Source organism: Eumetopias jubatus, unplaced genomic scaffold, assembly GCF_037043125.1.
Source record: "Eumetopias jubatus isolate StellerSeaLion01/CBP00866 unplaced genomic scaffold, mEumJub1_p1.0 scaffold_10, whole genome shotgun sequence".
NCBI lineage: Eukaryota > Metazoa > Chordata > Mammalia > Carnivora > Otariidae > Eumetopias > Eumetopias jubatus.
Window position 1 is genome coordinate 113,626,411 of NW_028274816.1, and position 18,017 is coordinate 113,644,427.

At 49.7% G+C, this 18,017-nt stretch overlaps 1 protein-coding gene across 12 annotated transcripts in view; it reads right to left on the bottom strand.

The window, feature by feature from the left end:
* TRIM25 (tripartite motif containing 25) overlaps window positions 1–18,017 on the bottom strand; it is a 54,847-nt gene that overhangs the window by 22,872 nt on the left and 13,958 nt on the right. For 7 of the 12 annotated variants that reach the window (XR_003607505.2, XR_003607506.2, XM_028092981.2 and 4 more), the window contains exons 6-9: window positions 17,406–17,432; window positions 16,979–17,062; window positions 16,799–16,897; window positions 13,826–14,351 (exon numbers count right to left, since the gene is read on the bottom strand). Coding sequence is in view for 8 of the 12 variants with exons in the window: in XM_028092981.2 (XP_027948782.1) it covers window positions 13,826–14,351; window positions 16,799–16,897; window positions 16,979–17,062; window positions 17,406–17,432 (736 nt within the window). In the remaining 4 variants the exon portion in view is untranslated. Of the gene's footprint in view, window positions 1–973; window positions 3,966–7,822; window positions 14,352–16,798; window positions 16,898–16,978; window positions 17,063–17,405; window positions 17,433–18,017 lie in introns of those variants that run through there. The other 5 variants (XR_003607507.2, XR_003607508.2, XM_028092983.2 and 2 more) reach the window with 5 other exon arrangements.

An 18,017-nucleotide genomic window follows, 5' to 3' on the forward strand; every position in this document is an offset into this window, starting at 1 on the left:
CCCCTTGTGGCTGATCGGACCTAGGGAGCCCATCAGTTGACCAGTAACCAGATTCTCAGAGGGGCTTTGTTTTCTTGTACCCTCTAAAGCCATATGACTCAAAGTATAGCCCACAGATTGTTTGCTTCCAATCCATCAGGAAGTTAGTGCAGAAACTGAGTAAGCGTTTAGAAATTTTTATGGCTTGGAGTGCCTGGGTGGCTCAGTCGGTTAAGCGTCTGCCTTCAGCTCAGGTCATGATCCCAGCGTCCTGGGATCGAGCCCCGCATCAGGTTCCCCGCTCAGTGGGAAGCCTGCTTCTCCCTCTCCAGCCCCCCCCCCCGCTTGTGTTCCCTCTCTCGCTGTGTCTCTGTCAAATAAATAAAAATCTTTTTAAAAAAATAAACATTAAAAAGACATTTTTATGGCTTATTTTGACAGTTGGTTATTGAATCTAATGATAATAAAATGTGGCTTGTATTTTATATGTCTTTTCATGTCATTTTTCTGTTTTCTAAAAATACCAATACATGATGTATTAGAAATTTTAAAAAACAAGAACAACAACCAAAAACACCTGCCTGGTCCACCACAGTGAGTTTTGAGAAGCCCTGCTTTAAATCCTTACTTCCTTCCGTAGAGGAGGGGAGCCAGTTGCAGTGAGTTTCCTTATAAATAAGCTCTGACTGAAATACTGCAGGAGGGTTGGTTTAATGTGATGATAGGAGCAGTAACCTTTAGTGTCCTACCAAAGCTTGTGACCATGATTCAGGTAATGACAATGGACTCTGAACGGAAGAAACACTCAGATCACAGGAGGGAGGGGGAGAGAGGACCAATAAGGACTTGTCAACTATATTTCAAATAAAAAAGACTGATAAGAACTTGTTATCTCAAGATAGGTAAGAAATTGTGTAAACTGGAACCTATAAACAGAACCATATGGTTTGGAATTAAGTGGTATAATCACTTATGTTTACAGAGCATTTGACCATTTATGAAGCAATTTCACATATTTTATTTATTCCTCACAAAAACCCAACCGAGTAGGGAGAGGAGATACCATTCGTTTTCCAAACGAGTACACTGTGATTCAGAAAGATTAGTGACATGCCAGTGTCTCACGGAGCTGGAGTATTGTGATTCCAAAATCTAATGGGGCTTGTTGTTGCTTTGTCTCTAAGTTATGCCAGGTTCTGTCTCCGTCAGGCGTTCTCAGCCTTTACTGGGTCAGAAGCAGACTTCTGTAAGAAGCTGGTTATAGTTACGGACACACACACACACACACACACACACACACACACACACACACAGTGTTACAGTGTTGCTATACACATATAGCAGAATTTCAAAATCAACTTCAGGGGCCTCCTTAGACTCCACTTAAGAACTTCTGGGCCAAGAACACCAGTCCAGCCGGTGCATCTCAGACATTTAGTACCAAATGGCAATGAATTTGCTCTGTCTGGTTATCCCCCACCGTCTTTAGTCATTTTCATTTTCTTTTTTTAAGATTTTATTTATTTATTTAACAGAGAGAGAGCACAAGCAGGGGGAGAAGCAGAGGGAGAAGCAGGCTTCCCACGGAGCAGGGAACCTGATGTGGGGCTCGATCCCAGGACCCTGGGATCATGACCTGAGCCAAAGGCAGACGCTTAACGACTGAGCCACCCAGGCGCCCCTCTAGTCATTTTCTTTTCGGACTCATCCACAAAACCATGCAGTACTACAGAGAACTCAGTGACACACGGGTTCACAAGAGCCAGTGGTGGAGAAAGGCTTCAGGAAGGAAGAAAGTGGCACTTAGCCTGAACTACAGGAGACGCCATCTGGCGTATTCAAAGAACATTGTGTTGGCCAAGTTGGTGAGAAGAAAAGGTTAGTGAGGAGGATTCATGGAAGATGAATTTGGAGATACAGCAAAAACTGGAGAGCCTTGAACAAGAAGCTAAAGCATATCGACTTTAAGCCTGTAAACCTTGGGGTGCCACATGCAAAATGGCATCTTGACATTACCCGGGCAGTGCCATGGAAGATGAGTTACAAGGAGAAGGTTTAGAAACAGGAAGCCTAGTTCAGGAATTTTACTACAACGTAGGAGTGAGCAGACGAGGGTTTGAATTCAGGGGGAGACAAGAGATGGGAGTAGAGGCAGAAATGAGAACATTTACAGAGGAAGAATGACAGGTCTGGATGGAGGATACCTCGAGGAAAGGGTTAAGTTGCCTCAAGATTTCCAGCCATGGAAGAATGAATTTGTTCAATATTGATTGTGACTACATAAATGATAAGAATGGGGAAGTGCAGGATTTCAAGCTCGCCTAAAAGGCCAAGGCCTGATTGATTCAACCAGTGAAGTTACAAGGAGCCACTTTTAGATTGAAAGAGTGTATTACTTAAAGACACCAAAAAGAACCCAAAGGTGCAAGCTCCCTGTGATGTGTGCCTCAGACACTGAAAGGCACGCCAGCAAAACCAAAGGGGCCAGGTGACTGCAGGGCGAGCGAAGCAGCCCCCTGCTGGGGAGCGAGTACACCCGCCCCGCCCCCGCAGGGAAGTGGCTTGAAACTCTGACACCCATGCCTCACCAGGACCTCACAGAAAGGAGACATCTTCTCATGACAGCTTCCCAGGAGAAAGAAGGCCAACAGAAGATGGCCTTGCGCCAGCTTCTTGCAGACCTCCCCTCCCCTTGTGTCTGCGAGGATCACAAGGCAGCCTCTGCCAAGACGCAGCAAGGGAGCGGTTCAAGCCTCAGCCTTAGTCGGTTAGTCCAAGGTCAACACAGTACCACAGCAGGGCGCTTCCTCCACGTGAGGGGCGCTGGTTTCGAGCAACAGAAGATGAGCGTGGTTCTAGACACTCTCTCTGCAGACTGTGAAGTTACCGTAGGACAGGCACATAGGACGGGTCAAGGCCGGCGCGGAGCTGGCGTGTAGGTGTGTGGTCACTGGCGGAGCAGAGGGGGTACGACTGAGTGCGCTTCGGCTCCAGGTCCAGGGTTTGGCCTCTGTCACTTCATTGCCATGGGTTCCAGGCACTGTGGCTGTCAAGCTATGGATTTTGCTCCCGAATCAGCGGCTTCCCACATGGGTCTGTTTCTCCGCCAGGTCCGCCACGGCGGAGCCGGCCAGAGCTCGCTGGTCACACAGCCCGGGGGGAGGAGGGACACCGGCCGGGGCTGGGGGTCCCTTGCACGTGGTGCCCAAGTCCCCAGGAGAGCGTTCTGAGGGGCAGAGCCAGGCAGGAGCCCTAGCTCCTTTTGTGAGCTCGCCTGAGAAGTCACGCAGGGTCACTCCTATCACTGTCTATCACCAAGGTGGTGACAAAACTGCCAAGTCTCAACAAAATGAGAAATAGGCTCTGCCTCTTAGTGAGGGTGTGGGAAGGTTCTGGAAGAGCAGGCGGGAATGGAAAGAGGGCTGTGGCCATTTTGGGAATCTCTCTCTCTGTTGGTAGAATACACATAACATAAAATGTATTGTTTTAACCATTTCTTTTAAGATTTTATTTATTTATTTGTGAGACACAGAGAGAGAGCACAAGCAGGGGGAGAAGCAGAGGGAGAGAGAGAAGCAGACTCCCCGCTGAGCAGGGAGCCCAATGCAGGGCTCGATCCCAGTACCCTGGGATCATGACCTGAGCCGAAGGCAGACCCTTTACCGACTGAGCCACCCAGGCGTCCTCAACCATTTTTAAGCGTGCAACGCAGTGGTCTAAGTACATTCCCATTGTTGTGCGACCATCACCAGAGCTTTTTCATCTTCCCTAACTGAAACCCCCACCCACGAAACACTAACTCCCTCTTCCCTGCTTCTTCCAGCCCCTGCGAGCCACTCTGCTGCCCTCCAGCCTCATGCATGTGCCTGTTCTGCGTACCTCATATAGGTAGCATCAGACACTTTTGTCCTTTTGCGTCTGGCTCACTTCACATAGCATAACGCTTCCAGGGTTCTAATGTGATCTCTTGAGCCCGTGTTCCTCACCTACAAAAAAAAAAAAAAAAAAAAAAGGAGAATAGAACCCGCTTCTCAGGGTTGCTTGGAAGACGTAATAAGGTAAGACGTGTTATGGTCTGCAGTGTCGTGACCCCATGGAAATGCCTACAACCACTGCAGTCATTCTCTGACCAGGAGGTGAGCAAACCTGCAGACAAAGCCAATAGGCCAGGAATGGCAGTGTGGAAGGAAGAGAAGACCCATTGATGACAGTATTGATGCACTGAGTCAGTCAATGCTGGAACTGCCCTACCTTGGGACTACTTGGTGTGTGAGATGAAAAATCTCCCAATTTTTTTAAGTTGGGTTTTCTGTTCATCGGCATCAAAAGCAGCGTCCTCACTAATATGTACGTAGAGTCTGGTACGTTACCAGGAACATAATAGGTAGGAATCAATGTTGGTGATGATGATGATGATCATGATGGTGATGATCATGGGATGATGGTGGTGATGATGATAGTGGGTGGGTTCCTGGAGGGCAGAATGCTAAGCTAAGAATAGCAGGGACCCTGGACTCTCAACTTTAAGGGGGCGTGGACAAGTAGAATCAACAGAGGATGAAATGACAAATAACCAAAGAAAAGGGGAAGTGAAGTATGATGCAAGCCAAGGAGATGAGAAATACCCATATACGAGGGAAGGCTCTACCATGTAGAATGCTGCAGAGTGAAAGTTCTTCCTCTCATCTTAGTGGACTTCAGAGGGGCCCAAACTGGACACACAAAGGCCCAGATGGATGTATTTATTGATGCCCCCTGAGATGTTCTTCTAGACTACTGATTCTCAAAGTGCGGTCCCCAGATCTGCAGTATCAGCAACACCTGAGAACTTGCTAGAAATGCAAAGTCCCAAGACCTACTAAACCCAAAACTCTGGGGATAGAGCCCAGGGATCTGTTTTAACAAGTCCTTCAGGTGACTGAAATGCCTCTAATATCTGAGAATCATCCAGACTAAATACCTAGGTGCTAGGGAATTTGCCCCTAAGGATGTCGTGTCCTACGAAGAAAGGGAGAAAGAGAGACAACTAAATCCCAGGGCAAAATCAGTCCCTTTGAGGGGTTGACGAGGGGTATGGAGGTTTTCTCTGTGCAAGGTTGAAGAAAGGGCTCTCTCCTCCCAGTAAAATCAGATGGACCCAGAAGAGAAAGGATAGGCTAAACTCCAGAATGCTTCAAGAGGATGCCTGTGGAGGACTTAACTTTTGCTTTTGCTTTTTTCCTAGGACTCTGGAAATAGTCGTGTTTAGCATCAGGTGTTAAATATTACTTTTTTGCTCTGTTATAAATTCCTCTGTCTGGCCCCAAACATAGAACAGTCTTTTATGCACGTTGGAGCTTGTATTCGAGATGTTCATTCACAGAGTTGATGAACATTTCTTGTGCATCTACTATGTCCCAGGCGCTTTGCTGCTGTTTACGAAATAGCCGAGAACAAGAGAGACAAGAACTCCTGCTCTCTTGGGGCGTCTGGGTGGCTCAGTCGTTAAGCGTCTGCCTTCAGCTCAGGTCATGATCCCGGGTCCTGGGATCGAGCCCCGCACCGGGCTCCCTGCTCCGCGGGAAGCCTGCTTCTCCCTCTCCCGCTCCCCCTGCTTGTGCTCCCTTTCTCGCTGCGTCTCTCTCTGTTAAATAATGCTCTCAGGGAGCTTTCTGGAGGGAAATGAGAGAGGAGGACTAAAGGGGAGCATGGCCTTCCTCACATTACCTTACACTTGATATAAAATCCAAAACTCTGCCACAATGTCCTCCAGACGACAGACACATTCCTGCCACAGGGCCTTTGCTCTTCTCCCCAAGCTTGGCTTCACGTGGTCTGACCCTCTATGTCACTTCATTCTGGATGTTGATCAGATGTCGCCCCATCAGAGGGGTCTTCCCTGAACATCTTATCTGGCCCACCACATACACACATAAATCTATCACACTATGTCCTAACCTTGCTTTATTTTATCGCATTTTTCCCTAACTAACATTTATCTGTGTTGTCTATTCCCTCTACTAGAACGTAGACTCCAGGAAGGCAGGGATTTGGGTTTTTTTTTTTCCACTGCTGTATCCCCAGCATGAGAACAGTACCTGGCATATAGTAAGAATTCCCAAAAGTATTCACTGAATGAATAAGCCACCCCTCCATGAGGCCAGTGCGGTAACAGTAGTATTGTAGGGAGGGATCTGGAGTCAGAGTTCCACGCAAAGAGCCACTCTAATGACCCACAGAGGCATATCTGCTGGGGCAGGGGCGGGACGAGTGTCCTAAATAGAGCAACAGAAGATGACCTATGACCCAGGGAGGCACGCCCTTGGGCTCCGCCAGATTTGGCAAGTTGGTGGCGCTTTCACTATTGTTGCTTTGTTAAGGAACACAGGGCCTACTTGGCAGCGCAGGGGAGAGGAACTACCTCATGGAAAGAGACCGATCAAAAATACAACAGAGAAGAGACCACTGTGGGATACAACTCCAGCATCTTTCTTCTAGTCTCTGCCTCACCGTTAAGCTGGGGGGGGGGGGGGGGATCATCACTTCTAGTATTCTCTCCTTTTTCCCATGGCAAAGCCTGCTGTTTCCTAAGTGTCCAACAGCACCTAATACTGTTGTACTGAGTTTCTGGTTATTGGCCACCTTCCAGAGACGTGACAAATGAAAGGTCACTTACGTGTCACTGTTCGAATGTGCTAAAGGAATACCCAACTGTTAGACATCAAGAGTAATGTCTCATTATGAGTCATCAAGGAATGCAGAAGCAAAACAGAAACCACCCCACCTCACAGGCAGGACTCCTGGGAATAGAACAGAGGTCTACCCGTACAATAGGACAAAATTGCACAGCCACCCCACAAGAGGGAAATAAATGCAGAAGCTTTTTTGTTTACATTTCATAGAATTCTATTTCTGACTAAAGATATTTGGCACTTCTTATATCATGAGCAAATTTCGATTTGTATTTTTAAAAAATAACTTTCAAAAACAGCAGCAGAGCACAGACTGCATTCAGCCTTTTCTTTAGGTGTTGCATCAAGAGGTGTCATTCCTTTCTAAATGAGTGTTTTATAAAGTGGGAATGCATTTCGGAGCCTTTTCTTTTTTAAAAGGAGCAGTTTCTGCTAACGAAGCATTGATTTGGTTTGGCATTTTAAGAACTTAGTTTCTGGGAGCACCCCTGGCTGGCTCAGTTGGTGAAGCATGTGATTCCCGATCTCAGGGTTGTGAGTTTGAGCCCCATGTTGGGTGTAGAGATTACTTAAAAATAAAACAAATTTAAACAAAGAATTTAGTTTCTGTGCAACCAACAGGTGACGCTACTCTTTGTGTCACTTCAAGAGTTATTGTATTTGGTAGTTCCAGGAGCATCAGGGAAATAATCCAATATTATTAATGGATATTGGCAGTGAGGTTCAAATGCTGTTGTGTGTGTGTGTAAATCTTTTACATAGAAAAGATGAATGTAAAATTGCAAGCTGAGTAGTTTTTTCATATGAACATTTTTCCCTACCCTCAAGAGTAGAATAACAGTAATTGCACAGAACAAAAAATAAATTAACATAGATGCCAGCCAACCTGAAACCAGGATGTAAGTGTTCAAGGAGAAAAAAAAAAAAAGGAGAGCATTATGGCAGCTTTGTGTTTTTTTTTCCAAAGATGACCACAGCATTATTTCCCATTCTACATGCTTAGTTACATTCGGTGTATATGGTCTAAACACACCAGTTAAAAACAGAGATTGTCAGATTGCAAAAAGAAGCAAGAACCAAATACATGCTGTCTTATAGGAAATACACTTCAAATATAATGACATAGGTTAAAAGCAAAAGGATGGAAAAAAGATATGCCATGCTAACATTAATCAAAAGAAAGCTAGAGTGTCTTTATTAATATCAGACAAGTGGTTTCCAGAGCAAAGAATTTTAGCAGGGACATAAAGCGTTGCTTCATAAGGATAAAAGGGTCACCTCAACGAAAGGACATAAAAATCCTAAATAGTTAGGTGCTTAATAAGAGAGCTTCGAATTTCATAAAACAAAGACTGATAAAAAAGAAAGTAAATACACCCACGGTTTTAGTCAAAGATTATAACACCCTTCTCCCAATAACTGATACAACAAGTAAACATGAATCAGTAAGGATATAAATAAAGGACTTGAACACTATCAACCAACTTGACCGAGTGACATTTATAGAACACTCCACCCAGCAACAGCAGTATACACAATCTTTTCAAGTGCACATGAACATTTTCCAAGTTAGATCATATTCTGAGTCATAAATCAAAACTTGCTAAATTTCAAACAATTCAAACAATGCAAAGTATATTTCAGACCACAGTGGAATTAAATTAAAAGCCAATAGCGGAAAGATATCTGGAAAACCCCCAAATACGTAAAAACTTAAAAAACACACTTCTAAATAACTGATGGGTCAAAGAAGAAATAAGGGAAACTAAAAGTATTTTGAACTGAATAAAAATGAAAGCATGGAGGTCCACACATAGGAACCTTGGAAGGTGCAATTCCCTCCTAACAGTAAGTACAAAGCTGACAGATTGAATGATCAGCCACTCTTCTTGGACCCATACGAGAGGGGAGTACGCAGGGCCAACTGCTGTCCCCAAGATTGGAGACACAGACGACAAACAAGGAATCATGACTTCTGAAGGCAGAGACTCACCAATGGAACCACTGCTGGAGTAGAAACACCTGGAGTGTAACTGATGAACTGCTGGAGGCTCGGGTAGATGACTCTGAAGGTTAAAAACTCCAAGGGGCCCAGTCATAGGGGGACTCCCACCACATTGTGAAGATTTACCTCCAAGAGCTCACTCAGGTTCCCACAGCAAATACTGGAGAAAAATCCTCTTGAGCTTCCAGGAGGTAGGGGAAGAGGGACCATTTTGAAATGCAGCAAGTCACTCTGCTCTTCTTAACAAGGCCTGTCCTCAGGAGAAACTATTTAACCACAGCCTACCCTGCTGGGGTTTTATCAGAGCCTAGCAGATCTGGGGGCAGAGAAACAGCCCATTCCAGACCCCTCTAGCCATCCTGTTCTACTTGGGGGGAGCAGAATAAAACCGAGAAATACTTGTGAGGCTCACAGCCCAGAGGCGGGGCCTCACCCAAGGCTGAGATCTCATCACAGGGCTACGGAACATGGCTCCCCCCCCCACACCAAAGGCCTATCTACAGCAATTCCTTTCACCTTCACCTAGCACGCCGAGTGTGGCTAGCCAGAAAAAGTTACAAAGCATGCCAAAAGGCAAACAACACAATCTGAAGAGATAGAGCAGACATGGCAGGGATGTTGGAATTATCAGGCTGGGAATTTAAAACAACTATAATTAATTAGCTAAGGGCTTCGAGAGATAAAGTAGATGGCATACGGGGACGATGGGCACTGTAAACAGAGAGATGGAATTCCTTATAAAGAACCAAAAAGATGGGGCACTTGGGTGGCTCAGTCGGGTAAGTGTCTGCCTGCCAGGGTCCTGGGATCGAGCTCCGCACCGGGCTCCCTGCTCAGCGGGCAGCCTGCCTCTCTCTCTCTCCCTTTGCCTGCCGCTCTGCCTAGGTGTGCTCTGTCAAAAAATAAAATCTTAAAAAGAAACAGTCCCACCACCTCTGTGCTGACAGCACATGGTGCACGGTGACACAATTCTGCTAACAGCCTGGAGTTTGGATTCGACAGGCTGGGGGACACTGTCCCAACAGGACTGCCCTTGCGTCAGACAGCAGCCACACTTCGGGGGTCCCCAGGCCACCGACACTTCTGACTGGCAAATCCAGAAGGTAATGCTAACCTTGAAAATGAAAGTTATATTACCAGCAAAAATAGATTTATTCAGGAATAGCAGAGAATTGCAATTTGGGACACGCAAGTCATGGCAAAACTACACACAAGTCCTGAGAGCAGAAGGGAGGAACATTCTTTGATAGTGCAAAGGTGGTGGGGTGGGGTTTGGGAGGGCTGTTATAAACAAAAGTCCGTTGGCGTCAACTGGGAGTTCCAAGTGTAATGGCTTTTCACCAGCTGAGTTGTAATGGTCTCTCATTGGCTGGGCTGTTGCCGGGGGAGGAGAAAATCTCTCTTCCTCCTGCTGCGGTAGTGAAGTGTGACAGATTGAATGGTCAGCCACTCTTCTTGGACCCATACGAGAGGGGAGTATGCAGGGCTGTTGCCAATGCAAGGTATTCTCTTCCCACTGGGTCTGCAAAGGGCTGCAAGGAGTGGTACAGCATGAGAGCTCCCCCTTCCAGCCTCCCGACTCCATTTTTTTAAAAAAGATTTATGAGAGAAAGAGAGAAGGAGCCCAAGCAGGGGAAGGAGCAGAGGGAGAGGGACAAGCAGACTCTGTGCTGAGCATGGGACCCGAGGCGGGGCTCAATCCCACAACCCTGAGATCATGACCTGAGCTGAAACCAAGTGTTGGACGCTTAACCAACTGAGCCATCCAGGTGCCTCCCAACTCCATTTCAAATGAATTTCCAGGGCTCGGGGCTCAACTGGAGCGCCCGGAATTCCAGTGCACAGAAGCACTTCCTTTATTCAGCTGTGCAGCTCCTGTGGTGTCTTAGTCTGAGATGCTGTAACAAAAGTACCAGAAACTGGGTGGCTTAACTCACAAACATTTATTTCTCACAGTTCTGAAGGCTGGAAGATCCAGCCAAGATCCAGGGCTGGTTGATTCAAAGTCTGGTGAGGAACGGCCTCCTGGTTCAGAGCTGTCTTCCTGCTATGTCCCCACATGGCTGAAGGGGTGAGGGAGCTCTACGGGAGTCTCTTTATAGGGGCACTAACCTCATTCATGAGGGCTCTGCTTTTATGACCTAATCCCCCCAACCCTACCATCGCACCGAGGGTTAGGTTTCAACATATGATTGTTGAAGCAACAGAAACATCCAGTCTATGACACAGGACTTCCCTCGGGCTCAAGAATTCACAAAAACAAAACAAAAACAAAATTCACGAGAAATCCCAGAACTCAGGAAGTGCTATACTTTTCAGTGTGTGTAGACAATGCATACAATGTCTGGGCTGCAAGAAAAAGTACCAGATACCACTTTGTTACATTCACAGATTCTAAGGTAGGTCAACCAGCCTTAGCCCTAGTAGTTCTTGTCGGTTTCAAAAGATCGGTGCCTACAGCCCTAATTGTCTCCTGAAGAGTCGACTCCTTAAAAAAATCAGCTCATGAAATAATAGCTCAAATACTCTGAATTAACTAAAGTCAATAGTGGGGGGGGAGGCAGGATAAAGAAATGATGTCCCAATATTAGTTACAGGTCGCAGATCCATTTCAGAGTAATTAAACCAGAGCACTGACCGGTCTTGAATAATACAAACACCTGACCCTGACCTGCTCATGCCAGAGTGACTGAGTCAGTCCCTGACACCTGCATCTGGGGTCGTAGTTTTCTGTTTGTGTTTCTGGGGATTTCTGACTCTTCCCCAGGGCACCAGGGAGCATCTAGGAGGCATCTCCTCCTAGATGGCAAGAGTAGTGAGCAGAGGAATCCAATACCTCCTCACCTGACTGATTTTGCAAAACAAGAAATCAGATGAATACAAAGTTGCCCCAACTTTGAGGACTGTGCGCTCGGCAGTGGCGAGGGAACTTACGTCCCACCATCCCATACGCACACAGGATGGCTCAAGACAGCAAGGGTTTCCATCTCCAGAGCCCCTTGCACAGAGCTCAGCGTGGGCTACCCACTTGCCTCTCTCACACAGAGGGAAGTATCCGCCCCATCCCGAGGCCGGGACAACACGCGGGGGAAGTGCGCTCTGTTGCTCTGAGGTCCACAGAAGAGAGCCACAGCAGGACCCACGGATTCCCCGCCAGCGTTCTCCTCCTCAGCCCAGCTGTCTCCCAAGCCAAATGGGCTTCAGGCAAGGCTTTTGTTTCAGAGGATCAATGAAGATGCTTTTGACCTGGGCCAACAGCAGAGAAGAATCACCAAAGAACTCTTCTTCCCAGGATCAAAGGAAGAACACTTAAAAAAAAAAACACATCTCGGCTACTGCAGGGATCTCTTCCCTACAAAGATGATCTCCCTTCCAAGGAAGTGGAAGTCCTTGCCGGGGGACGACACAGATCAACACACCCATCAGGAATTTCCAGGGCTCGGGGCTCAACTGGAGCGCCCCGGAATTCCAGTGCAAGGCCAGAGATGTGTTACATTCTCAAATATTCATAGAAGAGGTCTGGAGTCCCCACGTCCCCAATGGTGACCTCTTTTTTATACCGCGAAGAGCCTGATCTGAGCTCCCCGTCTTAGGAAAGTCCAGAGCAGGATTCGTTTCACCAACAGGAGGCTAAATTCCTCCCACTTTTGGATTGGGAATTTATATCCTAACAACATCAGGATATAAGGAGCTTGGGAAATTCTGGCAATCCATTCCTTCCTTCCCCTTCATGGACTGGGGTTATTTTCACTGCACAGAAGCACTGCAGGAAAGTTAGCCCCTTGTGCTTGAGTCCTGTAGCGTGTTCTCTCCCTGGCCCTTAAGGTCTCTGGCTCCCCTAGCCTGGTTAACCCCCCCATCTGGAATTAGCTCCAAGGAGGCAAAGAGAAGGGGCTAGAGCCAGTGGCGGGCATCTGACTCCCGTGAGGGCCAGCCCCAGGTGCGCAGCCTGTGGCCAGGGGTAAACAAGAATGCTGACGTTTCCTAGGACCTGCCAGAAGATGCTTTGGGCCACAGGTAGTCACCCCAGCAGGTGAGCTAGCGTGGTCGTGAGGCTGCCCCACACGACCTGTCCGTGTGATTACAGGCTACGGATAGCAAGCCTAGCTGTCCACTCAACTGTGCTGGCCACCGTGGGATCTCCACCAGCCAGTCCAGGATCTCACAGTCCTGGGGAGGAGAGGCTACCATGGAGCCCAGTTATCAGTAAGAAGGCAAGACGACACTCTACAAGAGCAAAACCACCACGCTCTGTCAACCCAGAGCAGGTTCGCTCTTGACCCGTGGAGTTCCTTGCCCCAAAGCCTAAGCTATGGGAAGGAGGCCTCCCCAAGGCTCTGTGGGTACAGCCAAAGAATGTCAGCCAAGAGTGGGAAATGGGAGGGGTTTGCATCTGTGGGACCTGGGTCACCTTGACCTTGAATCACAAATTCCACAAAGGCTGATTCAAAACCTTAGCCTGAAAAGTCTCCTATTGCACTGAACATTTGAAAGCCATCGACGGGGTGTGAGGTCCAAGGAGAGGAAGGGGAGCAGGGCTATTTGCCAGTGGAGGGAGAGGACACACTCCTTCCAGCAACTCTGATCTGGGTGGAGACCTGCCATGGGTAGTTTCTCTTAAGGACAGAAAACAACCAGGGTCTGAGCATACACCCGAATGCCCACATACATGTGGGCAGGTGGAGTGGAAGGGGGGTGAATAATTGAAATTCAATTACTTTGGAATTTTTAAACAATCCATTGAGTTGAATAGCCCTATAGGGAAGAATCAAAATGCTAAGATCCGAAGGCTGATCCAGAGAGCAAAGGGGCTCACACCACGTCGCCTGAGGAGCGCACAGTGGCTACAGGTTCCAAGAGGAAAGGGCGCTAACGATTTTACCCCCCAAAGCCCAGTCCCACTGCCAGCAGCCAGAGACCTACCAGAACAAGGGGGAGGAGGTCACCCTGCCCTGATGGGCACCAGGAGGTGGCAATGCTTCCTGGCCCACCACGCAATCACCCCCATCCCCTCCCCTGGCCAGATCTCTCCTCTTACCCCATCCCCCGGCCCCAGCCTCCCACCAGATCCCCTCCCACACTTTCAACCCCTGGTCCCTCAGAGGTCCCCCTGCAGCTCCGTCCCCCACAGTCTGGGGCCCGCAAAGGCCCGCGTCCGGGGCCTGCCTACTTGTAGGAGCAGATGGAGAGCATGGCACCGGCAGAGAACACCCAGAAGGCCGGGTATACGGCTTCCGTGAAGTCCACCTTGAACTTATACATCAGGTGGACCTTGTCGGTGACAGCAAAGAAGATGACGAAGCCATGGTCACAGTTGAGAAGCACACCGACCCGCGTGGCCTTGGTGAAGGGCAGCGTCTTCTCCACGTTGTTGTGCCATGCAGAGATCTTGGTGTTGAACCACTCCACGCACCACGAGGCACTGTTGCGGCCGAGCCGGCTCTCGGGGCCCTGGCGTGGCATGCTGCCGTAGCAGATGCCCACCCCACAGAAGTGGCTCTTCTGCAGCTCCACCTCCCAGTAGTGGATCCCTTTCTTGTAGCAGTGCAGGCCCAGAACCTGAGAGCAGTACACGAACCTCTTGGGATGGGGCTGGTAGTTCAGGGATGAGTCGGCCACAGAGGCGACTGTGTAGTTCTCCGACAGAGCCACCTTATTGTGGGCAGTGTTGTAGTCCAGGCTGAATTTAATGGCATCTAAGAAAGCATTACCCAAGGGATCAATTACAAGGTGCCCAAAGTGCTCTCACGTTTAAACCTTTCCCCACCTGGTAGTACTTATTTATTTTAGCCACCCATCCATCCATCCATCTACCCACCCATCCACCCATCCATCATCCATACACACATCCATCCATCCATTCTATCCAGCCAGCCTGACATGTGTCCATCTATCTATCAATCCAGCCAACTGTCCATCTGTCACCCATCTGTCTATTCATTCACCCAAAGCCATTTACCAAGCACCTGATTCTGGGCAAGACACCCAACTCTGACCAGACATGGTACCCAGCCTCATGGCAAGGCAAGCCCATCAGTGACAACACCGTGAGGCCTAACTCTGCCAAACAGGTGGGTGCGCTGCTCTAGGGACAAGTGGCTCTACTTGAAGGGTGGGGGGAGAACAGGGGAACATTTCGCAAGTGGGCTGGAATTTGAGCTGAGCAACAGGAAGCTGAGAAAAATTAAACAAAAGCAAGCAGAGTGGGGTGAGGCTATTCTGGGCAGAGGGGACAGCAAGAGCAAAGCCTGGAGTCATAAGGATGGTGAGCATGTACTGGGACCAGAAAAGGCCGGGCAGCTGGGAGAGAGGTCCTAGCAGGAGAAGGGAGACAGGTTGGGGCCACAGGGCAGAGAGCTAAAGGGTCTAGACTTTACTCGGTGGGCAGCAGGGAGCCAAACACAGCAATCATCTGAATATTCCTGGTTGGGACACTCACATGGCCTCCCTACCCTTCCTGCCACACTTCCTCCAACCAGTTCCAGGAGATCTGAAGACTAAGCTCAGCTGCATGTTGTCCCCATGCTCAACCTTCTTCCTGGGACACATTCATCTCTGCCCCTCCCCTCCCAGGAGACCCTGGACCGTGGGGGAGAGGTCCCAGGGCAGCCCAGCAGAGGGGAAATCCCTAGCTTGGGACCTTGGAAACCACGAGACCCGGGTTTTTGCCACCGCCTGCCACTCCCTTGCTAGGTAGCTCAGGGCAGGATGCTTTTCACAGAGGCCTGAGGTTCCCCCCACCCCAGCAAGGGGGCAAGATGAACAGAGGAGGGAAAATGTTCTCCAAGGTCCTGCGTTGCTAAAACTCCGTTTCTTTGCTCACGTGGCTCCAGAAACACGTGGCTCAGTGCGTCACCAGCAGCTCTGCGGCAGTTAGCTCTGGCCCCAGCGCCAAGCCTGGGTCTTGCGGGGGGCTGGGGGGCGGACCGCAGGAAGCTCTGGGGACACAAGCCCTGAGAAAGCTGGCCCCCGCTGCAGACAGCCCAGGCCGACTGCAAAGGTACCTATGAAGGAGCGACCAGAGGTGCAGGTGGCGCCCAGGGCAGCAGAGTGACTCTGCAGACGCAGGGAGTGTTCCCTTCTAGAAGGACGAATAACCCCCGAGGGGTCCAGCCAACTGAAGGCTGAAAGGCATCCTTGACATTCAGCTGCACGGGGGCTGCCGCTACCCCCAGCCAGAGCTGGCCTGCCGGAGGGCAGGGACAGAGGCCTGACTCGGGGGCCCCGGGGGCTTTCAGCAACACAGAGACTTGCAGCTCCGGCAGCAGCGAGACAGAGTCAAGCTCCCTGGGGCTTCTGACCCTCGGCCACAGCAATGCAGCCGTATTTTTCCAACTTCCCTCCAAAGATCACGGAGGAAACGAGATTACCACCCCGCTTTCTGTGCTGGTCCCCTGCAGCCTGATCTTGTAGCACTGGCCCGGGACCCAGAAATTTGTATTTTTCACCAGTATTCAGGCGAGAGGGAGGCTGGCTGCATTCGCCGCTTTTGTGTTCCTCTGTTCGCTTTGCTTTTCCTTTTGGGATGAGGGGAACTGACACATCTGCAGAGAGGCAGGCCCCAGGCGAGCCGGTGAGGGTGACCAGGTGCGGGAGTGCAGGCAGAGCAGGAGGAGGTGGACTGACTGCGGAGGGGGGCAGCCGGGGAGGGGGCAGGAGGGGGCAGGTGGCGATGCATGAGATATGGCAGTAACAAGAGGACGAGGGGCCCCTCTTCTCTGTGAAGTGGAGGAGGGTGGGTGGGACAGGGAGAAGACTGGTTATGGCAAGTGGGAAGGTTCTGGAATGGCAGGGGAGCCGAGGGGAAGACTGGAGCCGGGGTGCCGGCAGTGGGCCCCCAGCAATGCCCGAGGCACAGCAGTGGGCAGCAGGTGCGGGTCCAGAGAAAGGGGTGAGCTGGGCTCATGCAGGGCTGGGGGTGCAAATCACCACCCGTGGCTTCGGTGCTGGCGGGGGAGGGGCGGGGGGGCGGAAGGGGAGCGAGGAAGGCTGCGGCCAAGTGGAGGACAGGCCAGTGGCACACAAGGGGAAGGAGGAACCCAGCTGGACCCCCAGACAGAGGCGAGGGCGAAGACGTGAGCAGAGCTGCACAGGAGAGAGCCTGAGAGCCACAGGGCCACTCCCCAGAGCCGATGCTACTCACACTCCAGGAGCTCGGGCCTGGACTTGGCTAAGAAGGTCTCCAGCACCTTGGCCTTGAGGGCCGCCGCATTCAGCTGCGTGGTGGTGGCTTTGCCTACACCTGGGGGAGGACACAGGGAGCCGTTTTCAGAACAAACTCAGAGTGGACACCCCACACTGCCCCCTGCCCACACTAACTCACTCTCCGGGCCGGGCTGCTTTAGATCCTGTAACTGCTCCGGGGCTCCGAAGGTGGGCATCTTGGTGGTTGAGGCAGAGGCAGGGGCTGGCAATGAGGAGGAGAAACATGAACTGGACCCGTGACACAGTGACCAGATGGCCTGTCGTCCCTTCCACACTGATCTTCAAGCGCTACTTCTGCAAACACACCCCTGGACAGCCGGAGCGATACAGCTGAGTCCCGACAGGGCTACACTCATTATTCGTCTTACTCACGCGCACTCGTGCTCACCCCCAACCTCAGGCCCACCTGCCACGATAGAACATCATCACAGAACTCGGGTCCCATCACAGAACCCCGACCAGAGAGGTCAGGCTTCGCTGCCAGCATTTAGTTCCACACTTGGGCAATCTCAAGAAACAAAAGGAGGCACAAATGCATAACTTACAAGGTTTCTTGGGTCTCTTTTCTTCTTCTGAAAAAGAAAATTTTCAGAATTAAGATATTTTGAAGCACAGCACAATGACACTTTCAAAACACCATAACAGGGGTGCCTGGGTGCCTTGGTTAAGCGTCTACCTTCAGCTCAGGCCATGATCTCAGGGTCCTGGGACTGGGCTCCCTGCTCAGTGGGGAGTCTGCTTCTCTGGCTCCCTCTGCCCCTCCCCCTGCTCATGCTCTTGCACTCTCCCACTCTCTCTCTCTCAAATAAATAAATAAAATCTTTTTTAAAAACCACCATAATAATAATTTGAATGAATGTGACCCATACAGATAAAGCGAGGACGTTTTCCCTGGAAACAAGCAAATGAATCTATGGTGACAGAAAACTGCATCAGTGGTTTTGGGGGTTGGGACTGATAATGAGGAGCATGAAAGAATTTTCTGGGGTAATTCTTTAATTTGATTTGCTAACACACACATACACGCTTGTCAAAATTAACCTAACTGCACATTTAAGATCTGTACGTTTTACTATAGGTAAATTATATCTCTATAAAAGAAAAAACACAAAAAACAAAAAGGGAGTCAGCAAAGAACTGTGCTTGCCGAATATCAC